At 37.6% G+C, this 18,855-nt stretch overlaps 1 protein-coding gene across 1 annotated transcript in view; it reads right to left on the bottom strand.

Moving 5' to 3' along the window:
- The window catches only part of ABCB7 (ATP binding cassette subfamily B member 7), a 74,669-nt gene that overhangs the window by 16,753 nt on the left and 39,061 nt on the right, over positions 1 to 18,855 (bottom strand). Inside the window, exons 6-14 of the mRNA XM_072431903.1 lie at positions 12,312 to 12,580; positions 8,649 to 8,737; positions 7,053 to 7,140; positions 5,732 to 5,906; positions 5,491 to 5,648; positions 4,354 to 4,517; positions 3,536 to 3,665; positions 2,345 to 2,516; positions 543 to 646 (exon numbers count right to left, since the gene is read on the bottom strand). Of these exons, the coding sequence (XP_072288004.1) occupies positions 543 to 646; positions 2,345 to 2,516; positions 3,536 to 3,665; positions 4,354 to 4,517; positions 5,491 to 5,648; positions 5,732 to 5,906; positions 7,053 to 7,140; positions 8,649 to 8,737; positions 12,312 to 12,580 (1,349 nt within the window). The remainder of the gene's footprint in view (positions 1 to 542; positions 647 to 2,344; positions 2,517 to 3,535; positions 3,666 to 4,353; positions 4,518 to 5,490; positions 5,649 to 5,731; positions 5,907 to 7,052; positions 7,141 to 8,648; positions 8,738 to 12,311; positions 12,581 to 18,855) is intronic.

Below are 18,855 nucleotides of genomic sequence, written 5' to 3'. Positions count from 1 at the left end.
CCATAATCTAAGGTAGATCCCAGTGTCTTCCTTTGCAATGTAGTGACATTTGTCACTATTTTGCTGCTAATTGTTAATCTGAAAACTTTCACCACACAAGGAAACAGTGTGGTGTTATTCAGTCCTGGCAATATTCAGATGAAGAGGCTACAAGCAATAGTGGAGAGTAGTTAATACAATGTCACTAGGTTTCCACAATCTGATTCCAGTGGCTTAGGGTCCTAGGAGGTGCATTCTGCTTGTTTATGTTGTTTCTATATAAATATGCCTTTTTGTCTTATCTCCCACAGAGGCCCTAATTTATTAAAGGTCCCTAAGGCTGGAGAGAATACACTTTCATCAGTGAAGCTGGGTGATTCAATAAACCTGGAATGGATCTGGTCCAGAATGGAAAACATTTGTTATTAAATGTCTAAAGACGTTAAGAAAATCTATTCCAGGTTTGCTGGATCACTCAGCTTCACTGATAAAAGTGTATTCTCTCCATCCTTGGAGAGCTTTAATAAATCAGGGCCAGGGAGTTTTATGAGCTTTGAACTTACCTCCTCAGTAATAGAATCCAAAGAAGAGGTGGCTTCATCATACAAAATAATAGGGGGGTTCTTCAACATTGCTCTGGCAATTGCCACGCGCTGCTTTTCTCCACCTTACAAGAAAAATCACAAATCATTAAACTGCTAAACTATATTAGCCAACTCTACATATTAAATTACTAACATGCTGCAACATACAGGACTGTATAACTTTTCAAAGGGGCTCTAATTTTTATGATTTTGCGTAAGTTAAGATGATGACATCGGTAAGCTGCAGACAGGAGGAGACATTTTCTCCTCAGCCAGTGACATCCATGACCTGGCTTTTTGTAGAAGACAATAAGCACTGCATGCCATAGTTGGAGTTTCCCTTTACTTCCATAAAGACTGCCAATTTCATATTAACCCATTGTATTCTCCACATTTTGGACATTAATCAGAGTGAAAGTGACACGGAGACATCTCCTTTAAATTAACTAGTGGACAATATTTTGCTATAGGTTTCCTTATTTATTAGTATCCTAATTGTGTGGGGTAGAAATAGCAGTGCACCACATACTTTGTGAACCATTTATTTTTGCAGAACAGGCTTTTACCTATCTGCTGACAAGTTTCTGAAGACTGTCTATAATATCCACATGTCTTGGGTACTTGGATGAGTTACCTTCCATGCATATACAGGGAAATTTATTCATCCAAGAACAGCCAATAAAATGGCCGATGCTGCCAAACCTTGAAGGTAGATATGCTAATGATAAAGGAATGGGGACCTCAAAATGATGGAGAGGTCACATATTGGCAGGTTGGTATAGTCAACTTTAGTTCTGCTTTATACATATTTCAAACTGTTGTTTTCAATATTACATTTTTAACTGAACATCCAATAAATGTTTTACAAATACATATTTAATATATGTCGCATGATTTTTGAAGCAGTAAAGGTTGGCTAAATAAAAAGTAGAAGTTGACCCCTTTGACATTAACAGAAGTTGAAATGTATAACATTTGTTTTATTATTTTACATTTTACTCAATAGGAAAAAAAGAGTAACCATGAATTTCCATGTAACAAAAATAAACTCAGCTGCGTAACTAAACAGTAGCTCTTTGTATGTTAAAAAAAAAAAAAAAAAAAAAAAAAGTTAAACATGGCCTGGTCAGGGGGTATACACACTGTTAGGGAAGTCTTTTATATAAACAACTAAAAGTTGCCAGTGTAATTAAAATCAATCAATTCATAGCTTTGTAGCAAATAAAATGCTATAACCATAAAAGGAAATATCTAAAAATGTTTCTTATTGGTATTGATATTCCTTCTGGCTAAATAAAACTTCTATTTTAGACTTAGCATTTAAAGGTTAAGTTGTTCCTGACCTAATTTTCAAACAAGCCTAACATCAAAACATACAATAAATATTACAGCCCATTCTAGCCTATTCAGTTTCAAACACAATCTGAAACTGTAAAATGTCCAGGGCACAAGCTGAAAGTGGCTTTCTGAAACCTAGTTACATGAAAAATGACTTATTTAAATCAAACAAATGCTTTCATGAATCATGAATAAACAGCTAATCCCACATCTAGGCCTCAGCAGTGTGAGGCAAAGTATGAACAGCAATTGTTTCTTTAGCCTTTGATGAGAAAAAGTATTCAAGTCACTAAGTGGGCAGTGTGCCCAGTAACAAGTACATCCCAGAGGGTCAAATCTTTTTGCTGTGCGACTGGAGACATTAAATAAACATGAAAATCATTTAACTCCAAAGAGTTAATTGAAGAGTTCTCTTATCTTAAGTATTGTAAGCATGAAATTACCTGATAGCTTGAGCCCTCGTTCCCCTACTTGGGTATTGTAACCATGGGGCATCCGCAGAATTGCATCATGTAGTCCTGCTAACTTAGCCACTTCATACACTTCTTCTGGGGAGGCATTAATATTCCCATACATTAGGTTATAATACAGTGTGTTATGGAAAAGCACAGCATCCTATAGAAGAAAGAATGGAACATGTTAAGCAGCGATACATTTTTCTGTATCTTTCATTACCCACTGAAGCCTAAAGCGTACCTATACTCAGAATTTTCACTTTACACAAAAGGGGAGAGAACCCCTTTATGTAGGCTAAAATTCTGTTTTTTTTTTATCTCTCCCTTATTCTTGGCATTCTAATAAGCAGTCGAGAATGAAAGGGAGCGCAAAGGCTCTTGAGTGCTCCTTCTACACATGCCTGAGCATCTCGGGCATGCACAGAGGGAGTCTTTTTTCTGAATGCTCATTGCATTTGCAGTGAGATTTTCATCCTACGTCACCCGATCTTGCGCCTGGGTCGGGTGACAAAGGATGAAGAACCAGGAGGAGAAGATGACGAAGATGGCGGTGCCGGCTCTGGGACAGATGTCGGGACAACGCAGGGCCAGATCCCAGACACCCCCGGGGTGATTGGACTGCCCTGCGGACTTGAAGGTAAGTGTGTTTTTGTTTTGTTTTTTCGTTTTTGGAGCCTTTTAATAAAATATCTAAGAGTAAATATAGGTTGGTATTTAAATTCATCTCTCAAGTCTAAGGTAAAGGCATCCACATATAACTACAGATAAAGAATTATTTATGTACCCGCTACTGCAAAAAATGGAGGATAATATTACTGCACAAGCTTCACAAGCTTCATTCTGGAGAGCTGCAATCAATATTACTGCTCTATAAAATATATTTTGTATATCATTGTAAAATATCAGCTAAATATATGTCATGTATCTTTAAACCCATCAAACAGGTTTTTTTGGAGAGGTCTGCAGACTTTTCATGAAATTACCGCTTTGCCATTTTACTTCCAGTGCAAGTACTAACCATTTACTCACTAGGTGTCATTTCATTTATTTTAAACAATGGTGTACAGCTGCCCTCAAGTTTAATGCATTCTTGATAAATCAAGGATACATGTATTCCTTCTTGCATAAATCTATATTTTTCATTCTTTTAGCAAAGATTTGTCTATGCCATTAGTATACCTGAGGAACAACGCCAATGGCTTTTCTCAGGCTCTCCAAACTGACATCCTGAATGTTTTGACCAGCCACAAATATGTTTCCCTTCTGAGGCTCATAAAACCGGAATAGCAGTCGGATCAAGGTGCTCTTGCTTAAAAAATATTGAAAAGAGTTAACAATATAAAACACATATGTTCACATTATTTGACAGTTTAAAAGGATTAAAACATGTCAGGACAGAAATATAGGTCTGTCCTTGCCGATTTGTCCTAAAGCTGAGAGCTTTCATTATTATAATTATCTGGTCTGCTAGGTCATTATCTAGCAAGTTATCAACCTTAAAGCAGTTCAGACTTTTCAGACCACACTAGCAGTATACTTTTCCCCAATCAGTGTCTCAATAGGTGGAAGAGAAAAAAAATAGTGGATTGCTGCAAAATTTGCATTAGCACCTCAATGATTTGCCACAATAATGGTTGCCATGTAATCCTAGAGTATTGGCTTATTGCAGCAAAGGCAAATGGCTTATTGCAGCAAAGGCAAGTATTGGCATTGGGTAGGAATGCAGGCGTGTGATAAGTGCCCTTATTTTTAAATTAGGAAATAAAGAATAATTCTAACACTAATACATCCGAATCTGAAGCTCAAACATAGATGTCGTCCCCCACTTCTTAAATTGTAAGCTCTTCTGGGCAGGATGATCTCCTCATCCTGTGTCACTGTCTATCTGTCTGTCATTTACAACCCCTATTTAATGTACAGTGCTGCGTAATATGTTGGAGCTAATAAAAAAAAAAAACTGTTACAAAAAAATAATAATATTGATGACAGTTTCTCACCCTGAGCCACTGCCACCAACAATTGCTATTTTCTTTCCAGCAGGAACTTCAAAAGACACGCCATTAAGAACTTTCTGTCCCTCCAAATATTCAAAGCAGACATCATCAAAGGTGATTGTTGCAGTTTGAGGAGTGACCACTAGTGGGGGAGCCAAGACTTTATTCTGGGGAGAACAGTAAAAAAATGTTAAATCGGTTTCAAAATTGTGCTTTACATCATTCCTTTCTTATAACAAACACAAAAAGATCAGATCTCTACAGTTGTACAAGAAAAACAACACTTTGGTCCCTTTCATAGTTCTGCTGTCTCCAAAATATCCTATTTGTAATAGCCAAGTATAGTAACAAAAGTTGCATTAGGATTATTACCTATTCATTATAAATCAGTGTAAAGGAATATTTGCATGAAGAATATTGGGTGGTTATGCTGGGCTGTGCTGAATTGACAATGGGCAATATGAAAACTTTTTTTTATACTGCAGGCAAGGCATACCAAGGTAAGCAGGTTTAGATGTCTGACCTGGCAAGGAAACTAGTGGTTGATGTATTGCTAAAGCAAAGAGTTTAGCAGAGTTTTGGTCCACTTTATTAACCAATAACTCACACCCTCTCTGAAGTCAGTGCAGTTTTTAAAATGAACTGTGTCTGAGAACAAGATTCCTTTGCCATATCCCATTGACTCCCTTCCTGTTCACCTGGGAGTTTTAGTTGCCCGTGCTCTACCTGCTGCATTCTCAATAATATTAAAGTAATCAAGTGAGAATAGGAAAAACCCATCCATCAACCTACAATTCCACTTTCAGTGATCCCAAAAGCTGTATCCAAATAAAATAGAAAAAAAAATTAAAACAAACATATACACTTATTGTGTTCTCTGTTGTGCCAGCTTTTTGGCTCTAAAACCAAGAGCACATTAAAAATGATTGATAAAGGTGAGCCCAGTCATATGATCTTTCAAATCCACTACTTTACTCAATTTACAGAGCTCTTTCCGGTCCACCGAGCCTGTGGAATTTTGCTCAGCTCTCAGTATAACGTAGAGCAGATTAAAAGACTTAGACAACAAGATCTAATTTACCAATACTGCACGTGCAAACCAACTCCACATCGAGACAAATGAAACCCAGCAAGAATTACCCTAATTTTTGTGTCTATACTCAGAAGAGTGAAGAGTGTGTTCATATCAATCAAAGCTTGTCTGGTCTCTCTGTAGACTGTTCCCAAGAAGTTCAAGGGCATAGAAAGCTGGAACAGCAGTCCATTTACCATAACCAGGTCTCCAATAGTTAGGTTTCCTAAAAAACAAAAGGCAAAAGTTATTGCATATGTAAAAGACCAAGTGTTTGTGAGACAAATTACAATTGCAGAGTTATCGAACCTGCCAGGATTCCTTTGCTTGCAAGCACCATGATAGCGGTCAGGCCAACACTAAATATTACACTTTGTCCAAAGTTCAGCATGGCTAGGGTTGAGGTAGTCTTTAGAGAAGCATTTTCATATATCTTCAAATAGCTATCATATCTCTCAGCTTCATATTTCTCATTGTTGAAGTACTGCCATGAAAGGAAAAACATAACTTAAACATAACATAAAAGCAAGACTTTTCAATACTGCCCTCTGCTAATTAACAGGATTAACAACAATAGGCTAATAAAAAGCACAAATAGTATTTATGGTCAAAAAAGACCCTTCAATGATTCCTATTCATCTCAATGTGGCCCTATAGCTACATTAAAAAAGTGAGAAAATCTGTGGCCTAAAAGGAAAAAAAATGGCGCCTAGATATCACTACATACATGTGCACATGACATGTAGAGAACTCCGGGTGCCTCAAAATCCAGGGTGGTCCAATGACCAGATACTTGACAGCATGGACTACTCCTACATCTCACCACAAGCAGTATGGACTTTCATCATAGTCATGGACCAATATTCTGGCACAGAACACAGTCCCTTGAAACTAAATCCTAGAACAATGATATGAGTATTTAGAATATGGGCTTTTTTCTGTTTAGTCACAAGATAAGCACCACAACTAGGATGGCACTGGCAATGTAGTATGGGAGAGTACATACAATTTATTTTGTTCTGCAGATTATTAAAACAAACTTCAGGTGAGTTTGCAGATCCTCAGATATTATTATTATGGCAGTAATTATGGTTTAACAACTTTACTGAAGAAGTGGCATGATATTTATCATTTAGGGGAAAGATATTCGTACCTTTTCAGTAGGAGTTATTACTGTTAAAACACCTTTATGCTACCTGCCTACAATATTTTTGTGCAAGATGTGTTAGTGGAAGGAGTGGTGGCGATGACTGGAGTGGAGAATATTAGTAGGCAGGAGGCAGCAGCTTTACACAGACACTGTCACTTTGACTTGAACGATCAAATTGACAGTGTATACATGTATAGACAGATATCAGCTACATGTTTTACTGAACGTTTTAATGAAAAATGTAAATACACTGTTCCACAAAGCTGCCTACGCTTGCTCGTCCCCCCCCCCACTCTCAACAGAACAGAACGGCGCTGGTATGTACAGCACTCATTCATTTATCTTTCAATCTTTTGTGGTTGGAAGCGAACCTAAAAGATCGTTTCCAGCAACAAAAATCCAATGTGTGTTCACACACATTAAGAGTTTTTTTAACTAAGAGTTTTACAAAAACATTAGGATTTTGAAATAATTTCTTACCTTAACAGTTTCATAATTTAAAAGTGAATCTATAGCAGCATTTCCGGCTTCATTATCAGCCTTGTTCATTTCTATTCTAAACTTTGTCCTACAAAAATAAATAGAACACCACATCAGAAATGCAATTTTACAAACATAAAAGTACACATGCTTGTTCTGAGTCAGTAAATGAAATTGTACTAAATCTAGCGACAGCCTGGTGTTCTTAGAAGCTAGTCACCAATGGGAGCTCCTTTATTTTCTTCAATACAGGTTTACTTTTAAGTGCATAAAATTCTCAAATCTTCTCACAATGAAACATGTTATGTTATTTGTGACTGATTTTTGCTTAAAATACTTTGGAAAAATCCACTTTTCGTTTAGCCAATATGCATCTTCCTGCTCTTCCCTCCAGTGTTTTCGGGTGGCATAGCCTCCTCTTTCAGGTAATTGGAAAGCAATATGCCAAACAAAAGTAATCATAAACATTGTGAGTAATGAATTTTTTTAGTATTTTGATGTATTTGGTTATGTATGACTGGATAGATTAGCCCTATTCACTATAGTTCATACTGAACTGTAAATATTTAATCAATAGGTGCTTGTGATGCAGTTCTATTGGCAGTCATACATGCAATGACTTAACACTCTCGCCACCATTGTTCACAGAGGAAGTGATATGCTTGGATCATCCCAAGCAGTTTCTTTTCTTTACCAATGCCTAAATAAGTAAGTAACAGTAGCAAAAAAACATTAAAGATGTGTGTTTAAAACTTGAAAAGTTTTAATTTTAAAGAAACTGAAAAGCTTCTAGTTCTTGTAACATAAATGCACCAAATAAAATACATGATAAATCGAGAATCTCAGCACTCACCATTTGATGCTCATTTTATTAATGACAGATACAAAACTAAAGCTATCATACAGTGCTGGCCGGTAATTGTTTCCCACTCACCATTCCTGTACCACAGAGCAGAAACTACACCATACTATGCGTCCTGTTAGTTATAGGGGGCCACTAACCATCTTAGTACCCCAAAATCTCTGCTATGGTTACTTCCAGAAAAATTTAATTCATGTGACAGATAGCCAAGGGGGAAATGTTCGTATTGCTACATCTTCAGCTCCCTACATATCCTCATTCCTGAGAGGAGGGGGTGGGGGTAGCCACAAGAGTCCCCCCACTTATCCTACATTTTCCTTTCTCTACAGTTAAAGAGAAGTTGGTTTTCACAGAACCTAAGTGGCCAGCTATATGTGACTGGGTAGCACGATATGACAGGTATAGTTTTTCTTTTGTTATGATGGTGCTGCAGCAAAAACATTTTAGGGGTAGTTAGCCACAAGAGTCTCCCTTTTATCCTACATTTATTATACCTACAGCTCCCCTTTCAGGAGAAAATGGAGTTCAAAGAACATAAGCAGACATATTTTGTGATATTAAACAAATCAGTTTACTATGCACATATATAAAAGAATAGAATATATATGTCGGGTACAGAACAGTGTGTATGCATGCCAATTTGTTTAAAGGTATGGCTTAAAAGGGAGTATATAAGGCTTCAATTAGCTGGACAGCATTATCAAGCAGGACTAATAAGAAATAGAGTCCTTTACCTCCACTGCGTGACTCCAATGGTAAAAGCTGTATATGCGCCAAGTGTCCCCAAAGTTACAAGTGCAAACTGGGCTCCACATTTGTAATACTGTATATACAAGAAAAAAAAAATCTAAATTAAAAAAAAAAAAAAAAAAAAAAAGACAACTATGACAACTGCAAAAAAAATATTCATAGAAGTCACACATTATGCATTTGTTTGATTCACGGGCCTTACACACTTTCAATGCAGCCCACAAAAGAAATGTAACGTATTATAGTAACATGGAGAGAACATAGGTTGGATCAACAGCTGTGACTGTTTTTTGTGAGCAAAAATACAAATATAGCAAAGTTGAATAAACAAGAAAGAACAATTTTTATCTTAGTGTAATAAAACGAAATGTATTAAAACAAAGTGTATTAAAACAAAATGTAATTTTAAAATAACAAACTTATCTTCTATCAAAAACCATGGCAAAGAACCAAAAGATAAATATCATACTAAATTATGAAACAATTATCAATTGCCCTTTTTAGGTTGGAATTATAGGCAAATATATTATAGATGTCCTTATTTTCGTCATGTGCCTGTGATCTTCAAATATCACTTGACTCCACTGAAAATCCTTATCCTGGTATCAATTTTGCTTTGTGAGATACTACTGGAACCAGCATCTGAATAACGTGAATGTAAATTTAAATGTGGACTGTGAATCTTAGGCAGTTGTCACTAAAACCTGTACTATATGGTGAAAAACAAGGACAGATTTTTTTAAATTATTTCATTACAAGATATTAACAATATTGGTGTTATACTAAAAATATAATTAAATCTTTAAATAAAAAGATTAAAATAAAAATAAAAAGATGGAGTGCGAGGAGTGGGAGGATGGAGGGGTGCCTGTTATTACACATAGCTGGACACCTTCCTTCTCTGGATCAGAGGGCTGTGGCCAACTGAAAATGTGGGAGCCAGTGGGAAACAATTTTTGTCCAGAATCCACTCCCCCTCCTGATAAAAATTTTATGCCAATCATATCATGCTACTCTGTCACACATAGCTATCCTCTTACTCTCTATGAACCCCAATTTCTCTGTAATAGGTCCATAAATATTTGGACAGAGACAACTTTTTTCTAATTTTAGTTCTGTAAATTACCACAACTAATTTTAAATGAAACAACTCAGCTTTATTTCAGTGGGTTAGAAAAAAGTTATTTATGGACCTAACTGTATCTCAATATAACAATTTAGGAAAAACAACCCAGGGACTTTCTACCTTACAAATAAACAATAAAATGTGTCACTGCAGGAATCTAGTGGTTACCCCATTTCCCCCACAAAAACTTAATCCCATGGTACCCTGTCACATATAAATGTCTCTTCATGTTCTTTGAACCCAAATGTACATATTTTTTTTACTTCTCTCCGCGCCAGAGAATGCAAGTGTCCAGCTATGTGTAACAGGTACCCCACCAGCTGCTCAGTCCCTCACACTGCCGCGTCTGCAGATTTGACTTCAAGCGCTACTGAGCATCTCCCCTTAAGCAGGGTTCTATGGCATGAGAAAGGAGTAACCGCACTGCGACCCCACCGCCAACCTGAAGGCAGCCTTAATGTTTGGTGGACGGACAAATTTATATTTGAGGCACCACAGCGCACAGACAATTGGCTGAACTCTAATCCTCAATGCTATGGAAGTGGCCCCCGGGGGTCCTTAATATGCAAACTTAATCTGGGATCCTTGGAGTTGAAATAGCCAATCAACACTATTTTTACTTTATATAGAAGGGTAGATAACCCTTTGTTTTTTTTTTTTTTTCATTAAATGACTTTTTAAAAAACAAAAAGGCAAAGCCTTTCACATTCTGTCATTACCGCCGCAGTGGTAAAGACTGAATGGGAGCACAGAGCCTCCTGGGATACGCACGTCACAAGTTCCAGGAGTCTTGGGCTCCGAGAACAGGCATGCGCAGGTGGGACTTTTCTGTCATTGAAAAAAAGAAAGATGGCGATCTACCACATGGGCAGTGAGATTGGAACTTTTTTTTTTCTTTTTTACAAATACAGTGGCCAGGGTCAAGCATCTGCACAAGTAAATGTCTATTTTTTTATTTTTACTCAGTTCCACTTTAATGAGATAAAACACAATTCATATTAGGATTTTATGTTTGAGAACCTGTATCTGGCAACTTGCGTGCACAGAGAGAGCATACACAGCTGATTGTGACATCATTGTACACCCCAGTCAGCTGGTTGTACGCATTTCAAGAGTAGGATTTCCATTATAGAACACTGCCCATATGCAAATGCTGTGGGGTTGTGGATCAAACAGAGTAGGAAGAGCTGGGTAGAACATGGGGAGTCGGATTCACGTGCTTATTGCTCAAGGGGGCGGCGGCTGTTCCCTAATGCCCCCTAATATGTCTTAAACAAAAAAATGCCCTCTTCAGCGCCCACCGGTGGGTGGTTCCACCTTGTTGGGAACATATGTATTGGACCATTTACCTGACCTCTTGTTGTGTCAACTTTTTGATTTTTCTTACCTGTTCGTGAATCTGTTGTCCATTGACAAATGATACCAGAACAAATAGAATTACTTAACAGAGCGTATAAACCTTCCCCACCATATTCACAATTTAAAAAGGAAGAGAGAGAATTTGGTGAAAGGAATGTGAAAGGGACATTATATATATGACATTTACCAATGCCCTAAATTCTGCTCCAAAGAAAAAGTGTATGTAAAGGCAAAACATTTTTTTTCCTCGTTTTGGATACAGTGGGAAAAGATTAGACCCCCTGTTAATAGTCCTCACTAGGGTCACCCCTCTATTAGTCCCATTGACTAGTGCCAAAGAGACAAAACTTAAAGGTGGAATCCTACATTTTATGCCATGAGGGGAAATTTTCCAAAAGTGACAATGGTCTGCAAGACCAAAAGTGAAGGTACAAATCTATCGCCCTCCAAATGCAAGACACTATTACATTTGTAAATTTTGTACAGGTTGACAATCAAAAATCCGGCCATCAATAATCCGGTTCCTTCAGTTTTCCGGCATGAATTTTCAACACAGAGACTGTACACTGTTTGGCCACTTATGTTTTGATGGTGCTGTTCTCCAGAAACAGCTGTTAGGTCTTGCTTGCTAAACTACATACATGTTGAGATGTCCATGCTGCCTGCTCCCAGGAACTGTTCTAGATGTCCGCGGGTGCAGCGAGAGGAAGGCTGCCTGTGTGTGGAGGCGAGTATAACTTTCAAAAATCTGGCACTCCTCAGATCGGGAGGTTGCTGGATTTTTGAATGTCAACCTGTATTACTTTTCTTATTTATTTTCTTAAAAACCACATTGTGCTCTTCAAGTTAACAATACACATATGCATTTTTAAAATTATGCAAATAACATCAACAGGTCTTAGGGACTCTTCTTGTTAGTTTCTCTAAACAATGCCTGTTTTCGAGGTGTTATTTACATAATGATGTCTATTACACTTACAGCATATGAGCACAATATATTAAAAGCCAGAGTGTATTCCCTATTATGGATGAAATAATGCAAGCAGAAAACAAAATTGTAGCTACAAGGGTCCTAAGTACATGGAAAATGCTGTTCATCTTCATTTTATATCCAATGAGCCTAATATTAAAAATACATTTCAAGGTATAAGACAGAACATACCAATATGCTGCTAACAAGAAAAACCTCAAACATTGTGGGTCCCAGATTAAACACCAGGGCACTGAGCACAAAGCTGATGCCTCTTGTACCCCGATCAATGGCTTTGGAGAGTGCTCCTGTCTGTCTGCTTAGGTGAAAGCCCAGGTCCAGATTATGTAGATGTAAAAAAACATTTTTTGCAATTCTCCTGATGGAACTTTGTGCCACCTTCCCAAATACAGCATTCCTCATTTCATTGAAGAGAGCTGAGCTTGCTCTAGCTGCACCATCTAAAAAAAAAACAAAAAAACAAAAAAAAAGAAGCTGTACATGAGAAAAATACACTTTTACTAAACACTAGGCTTGTGAGATATGTTTAAAATGTAGGTAACCACATATGTACTAAATAAACCAAATGCTGACAGCAGAATGTGTTATTTGTGAAGATTCAGTGTACCGTGTTTCCCCGAAAATAAGACCTACCCATATTCATACATGAATATGGTGTTTTTTTTCATTAAAAAAGTATATAAGACCTACCCTGAAAATAAGACCTAGTGTGTTTTTGGAAGCCCAAAAAAATATAAGACAGTGTCTTATTTTCGGGGAAACACGGTAGGTATTGCTTCTTTAGCAAACCTAGGTAGAACCATGGTCATTTTCCTTTCTTTATTCTTTTTTCTCAATTAGTCCTCAATTTACTTCTGCTTTTCTACTTCCACAATTACCATTCCACTGGATTATGGATTTTACAATATACCCAATGCATCCAATTATTATATGCTGATATGAAAAAAAAAATGATGTATAAAAACTACAGAAATGAACTTGAGCCAATTTTTGTGGCTTGTTTAGTAGCATAGAGATAAAAGAAATAGAGATATAGAAAAAAAAATACTCATTACTAAGTTAAAGATGTCCAGAAAGATATAAAAAGCATGAAGGCACAGAGCAGAGCAAAGGAATGGGTGAAGGTCATACATCAAATCTCTTTCTGATCAAAGAGCAAAACACCTCAGTGCGTATACTGGATAGGCATTAGCGAAATGGTATCTGTTAGAAATGAAAATATAGCGGGAAGGAAAATGTTACAAAAAAACTAAACAAAATGTTCATGTTCTCATGGTACTATGCTGTGGACGGTGGCAAATGACTAAATATGTAATCCTTGCAGTGAGCTGTCATGGTTTAAAAGGTTGGCGTTACTGACAATAGTAAGTTAGCATACAGTTTGTTTTATTTTGATAAATTATCCAGTATTTCCCAAAGTGTTTGCCTCATAAGACCTGGTGTCGTGAGATGCTTTCCAAGACTAGTTCCAAATACATGCATTACTTAAAAAAATCTGGTTTGCCATAAAGAATACATTAAGTTACCAACAACACGAAGTGCAGAACCAATGCCTGTCGTGTGTTATAATGTGTTCAGACATCAAATTTCTGTCGCTAGAAACAATCTTCTACCATAGGAAAAGATATAGATGAGACCATGGCATATCATTAAACTATGTCATGGGGCCGCTGTACACATTCTAGATTTTCACACAAACTGTCCCTAGTGTTGCAAATTTTTAGAGGCTTATTCTTAACTTGTGGAAACATTGAGGCCTAATGTACCGGTCTTGACCTAAGATCACAGAGACTACACTGGGACATGGATATCGATTTAAAGATCAAACAGGCAATTAAGACCATTGTTATTTTTTACTTTGGAAGCAAGCCATAGTTCATGTTAAAGGCCATCAATGCAACATACTGGAATGCAAAGGTTTAAATATATGTGTGCTTGGCATATTCCAATGCTCTGCTCTCTTGATCTACTACCTAGCTGACAAGGCAGCAAAAGAGGCCACTATTAGACAGGCAGCAACAGTTCAAATGCCCTCCCTGGCCCCAGAAATTACCCTTACCGACAATTTATTGCTAAGCCTCCAGGATTTGGCTACAAGTAGTGACAAGTTAGAATGGAAGTCGGTAGGTGCAGTACAAGACCCTAATACGGGTCTTATCTGCAAAAAGGGGAAACCATGTTGCAAGCGCTCCAATTTTAATTGCACAATATCATGATCTTGGCCATAGGGGAGCACAAGCAACCACTGACCTCGTTAGGAGAGATTTTTTTATACCAAGCCTTAGATCAAAGGTACAATCCTATGTTTCACAATGTATTATATGTCTCAGAAACAACCCAAAGAAGGCTCAACACCAGCATCTGAATTACCCGACTTCGCCATTCACTCACTTACAAATTGACTTTACCCATGTTCCAAAGACAGGAAGAAAGCAGGAGTATGCCCTTGTAATTGTGGATATGTTCTCTAGATGGCCGGAGGTTTTTTCTACTACCAATGAAACCACACAAACTGTGGTAAAGATTCTGTTACAAGAGATCATCCCCAGATGGGGATACCCTGTTCAAATTAACTCAGATAATGGCCCAGCTTTTGTGTCCAGGGTATGTAAGGAGCTTTTCAAAGCCCTTAGCATTGACTGGAAGTTCCACCTCCCTTAGCACCCTCAGAGTTCTGGGGTAGTAGAAAGGATGAATTGAACAATTGAAGAAAAAATAAGGAAAATTACTGGAGGCACGTTCACTAATTGGAAAAAGTTTTTGCCTGTAGCCCTAGCAGAAATTAGGATGCAGCCTAACAAAAATACTGGTTACTCACCATTTGAGGTCCTAATGGGAAGACCCTTCCCCACCCCTTGGGGTCCAAAGGCCCCCGTGATAGAAAAAGGGGATCTAGAAGTAGTACAGGCAGAATATGTGAGGAAACTTGTAGAACGTTTAGATCAAGTTGAAAAAGATGTTGCTTGAGCCTCTTTCTCTCTACAGGAACCTACGCATCCTTTCCAACCAGGAGACGTGGTGATAGTCTAGCACCTGGCAAAAGGACGAAAACCGACCAGAGTTCCCGTTTGGACCACCCACCCGAGTGGTAGCAGTCACCAGAACAGCGATCCTCACAGAAGAGGCTCCAATCTGGATTCACGCTAGCAGAGTGAAAAGGGTCCCTGAGGCTTCTTCTCCGGTGTCGAACAAAGACAAAGAGGGTGAAGCAGGTGTGAAATCCCTGAACTAAGAGGGGAACTCAGAAGAAGTCTCCCTGAAAAGCACCTTGCCACAGGCTGAAGATGATGACCCCAAAATATTCTGGGAGATTTGTTTGTCTGTTGATAATTATTAATCTTTGTGTTTTCCTGCCAGTCTAGTTTATTACTGCTTGTATCTATCATCCAGAGGAGATGAGTTTCTTATGCGGTACACCGAATTATCAGTCAGTATCTAAAAAAGCTCAGAAGCAAGATCCCTTTGCTCCCGGGTCCTTTCATTCTGAACAGAATAGCATAGTCAGGATGGCAAATGCCCTAAATGTTAGCTCATTGTGCCTTAAAGACTTAGAGAGCCCACGGGACCTTGTAAAAACATGTGTTATTGCTGTGCCTACACCCGATAAATCCCTCCTTGAAGTCTGGTTCAATGACTAAAAATACACAATCTCTTATTCCCTTGTATGACTTCTGTGGGGAATGTCAGAAATTAGGATAAAGCAGGGATTTTATTAGAATAACTACTATTAATGTGACTGCAGCAGAGACCTGCTTTACTTTTTCCCAGGATATGACCTTATTTTGTTATGATAGAGACATAAAAATGAGGATTACCTAAGAATAATGTATATGAATATATTAATGACACCTGTAAAAAGAATGGAAGGATTGTTAGCTCTCTAGATAATTCCATGAGTTGTAAAAAGACCATAGTTCTCCCCAGAGCTTTTTAGCCGGTTGCTCCGCCCGGCTGATTTGAATACCCCGCCCAGCTCTCGGCAGCTCTCATCCTCGGATCTCAGTGAAGCTGCTCTGTCTCCTCCTGTGCAGCCTTCATGTGAAGGAGACACAGGCAGCCCCGCCCCCATCTCATAGCACGAGCTCAGATTTCTGCCTTTGAAATGTATCCACTGCTAGCTCTGTGTGTGAATTCTGCATCCTAACAGCTTTGTGTACAAACCTCCATATCTCCTAATATGTATGTCACAATGACCTGTAATTTTCAGAGTGTACAGGGGACCCTCATAGATACCAGTTACTACAATTGCAGCCCCCCAGCTTTAAAGAATTTCAAGATATGGGGGTCACAAATGTAAAAAGTTATGAAAATTAAACTTTGGGGTTGCTGTTTCTGAGGAAAGTGCAACTAGGAGTCCTAAATTGAAAGTGCAAATTGGGGACTCCGGAGCCACTAACATAGCAAGGAGCATTGGGGTGAGGCCCCTAAATATATACTTACCTGTCACAAATCTATACCTGTGAAACTATCGTCTGCTTTTCTTCTTTGTACACCAATTTCTCTGAGAGTGGGGGTACAAAACTGAAAATATAGGTGCAAGTGTCGGGCACATTCTCCCCTTACAATCTCATTACTACAGCATCATTAGAACATAAAACACTCTGCCCATCAAAATGAGCTTCCCTGCCCTGTTACACATTCCTGTCCACTTATCTAACATTCTGAACTTCAATTGGGGAATGGGGAGGTGTAAGAAACCAAAAATATAGGTACAAGTGGGGAACATCTGTGACTAACATCCCCTAAAACTTCATCACTATGGCATCATTAGAAAATGAACTCTGCCACTAAATGTTATTGAGGTTGAGGTACAGGAAGGTTACAGTCATGTGTAACAAGTAAGGGCATTTTGATGGACCGTTTTTTTTTTTTTTAATATTGTAATGATGCCATGGTGATGAAAGGTGATCGCCACACGTGTCTCCCACTTCCACCCATATTTTTGTTTCCCTGCAACTCCTAATTCTGGAGAAATTGGGGATTGAGGTAAGATGCAGACAGATATGTGTAACAGAGCAGGCAGCACATTTTGCTAGGTAGAGATTTATAATCTCATAATGCCATACTAATTACATTTTAAAAAGGGTTTGCCACAAGTGTCCCCCACTTGCACCTACAGTTTCAGTTTTCTATGCCTCCACGTGTACCTTAAAAATTTCATGTTATTACAACCAACGGTTTAGGAGATATGAAGATTTGAACACAGCAAGTTGTTACGTTGCAGAATATGACAAGCAGCTTTTACACTCACATAGCTATCACACTGCGCTGCCGATGACATTACACACTGCGGATAAACGTCACAAACTGTTTTTATTTAGAATATGGACAGTGATGAGGGGGGTCACTGTCTGTCTTGTCCCTATCTGATATCACATGCATGATGCTATTAAAACATAACATTATTTATCAGTATTGTAATTATAATTGCTTCCTTGATTATTTTATGTTGTTGTATCCAATGTATCCCTTCCCTTATACAAACATTCCGCGCTATGTGTCCAAAGCCCACAGATCCTGGACAAAAATATGCTACTTACCTCTCTATGTAAGAAAGAAAATAAGTCATGTTCGTGACTTAAGAGGGGATTGAAGGGTTAAATAAGTATTGTTACAGGACTGTATATCTAGAGCTAATGTGAGCCATATACTTGTCTAAGAGTTGTATTTCTTCTTCTATCTACTCAGTTTAATTGTAACCAGATGGCGAAAATTGTAAATTCTTTGGAATGCAATGTATGCCTTGCAATGTATCAAATAACACTATATATGGCCAAAACTTAAACAGCTGTACATGAATAATGACAACCCCTTCTATACCTATGTGTATAAAAAGACTGCCTTGTCAAATAAAGATTAGAGAATATTCCTAAAACCATACTGTGCATGCGTGTTATTGGGATATCTCTCCAGACGTCTGTCTCTGTGGATGAAGGAGAAGTCAGGGTGCATTCAAGGAACTAGAAGTAGATCCTTACAAAACTAACAAAAAAAGATTACACATTTGTAAAAAAAAAAAAAAAAAAAAAAAAAAAATGAAACCTATAGATAATGCAAGATGGTATAACAACCTTGAACTTACCTTCAATACTTTAATATTGTATATAAGAAAGAAGAATGCACATGTTTGTTTAAACGTTTAAGTAAAAAAAAAATCCTTCCTAATGTAAAATAATGAACATAGCAATCATAACCTTGCCAATCTAATAATTACAGTTATAACAAAAAAGAAGAAGGCATTAAAATAGAAAGGATTAACAATTTGTTGATTTTGCACTTCTATTTTGTTTTTGTAAGTCAAGTGCTTTTAAAGTAGGAAGAAAGCTGCTTGTTGAGTTTTATACGTAAAAAAAAAAAAAAAAAAAAACAGCGGGCCTCTGCCCTTTAGTCTTCTTATATGGTTTGTGCATAATACACTTCCAGACTCCATGTAAATATACAAGTCTGTCTTATTTTTAGCCAAAAATTGGAATAAAAAGAGGATTCAAACAAAACAGTGTTCATAAACTGTAATCAAAAGATAGATTTTTAAAAGAGTTACATTTTTTTTTAGATTTTTATTTTATTGCAGGATTTCCAGACTTTGGAATATGTACGCTTGAAGTATTGTTCCATAATTCTGGTAGCACATAACAGCATTCAAAATGGTGCAATGCAGATAAGGAAACATTTCTAGCCAGTGATTTAAATCAGCATGCTTTCTCTAGAGCCTGTC

This window comes from Pyxicephalus adspersus, chromosome Z, assembly GCF_032062135.1.
Source record: "Pyxicephalus adspersus chromosome Z, UCB_Pads_2.0, whole genome shotgun sequence".
Lineage (NCBI taxonomy): Eukaryota > Metazoa > Chordata > Amphibia > Anura > Pyxicephalidae > Pyxicephalus > Pyxicephalus adspersus.
Note: the sequence above shows the minus strand (reverse complement) of the source record. Positions and strands in the feature narration are given on the sequence as shown.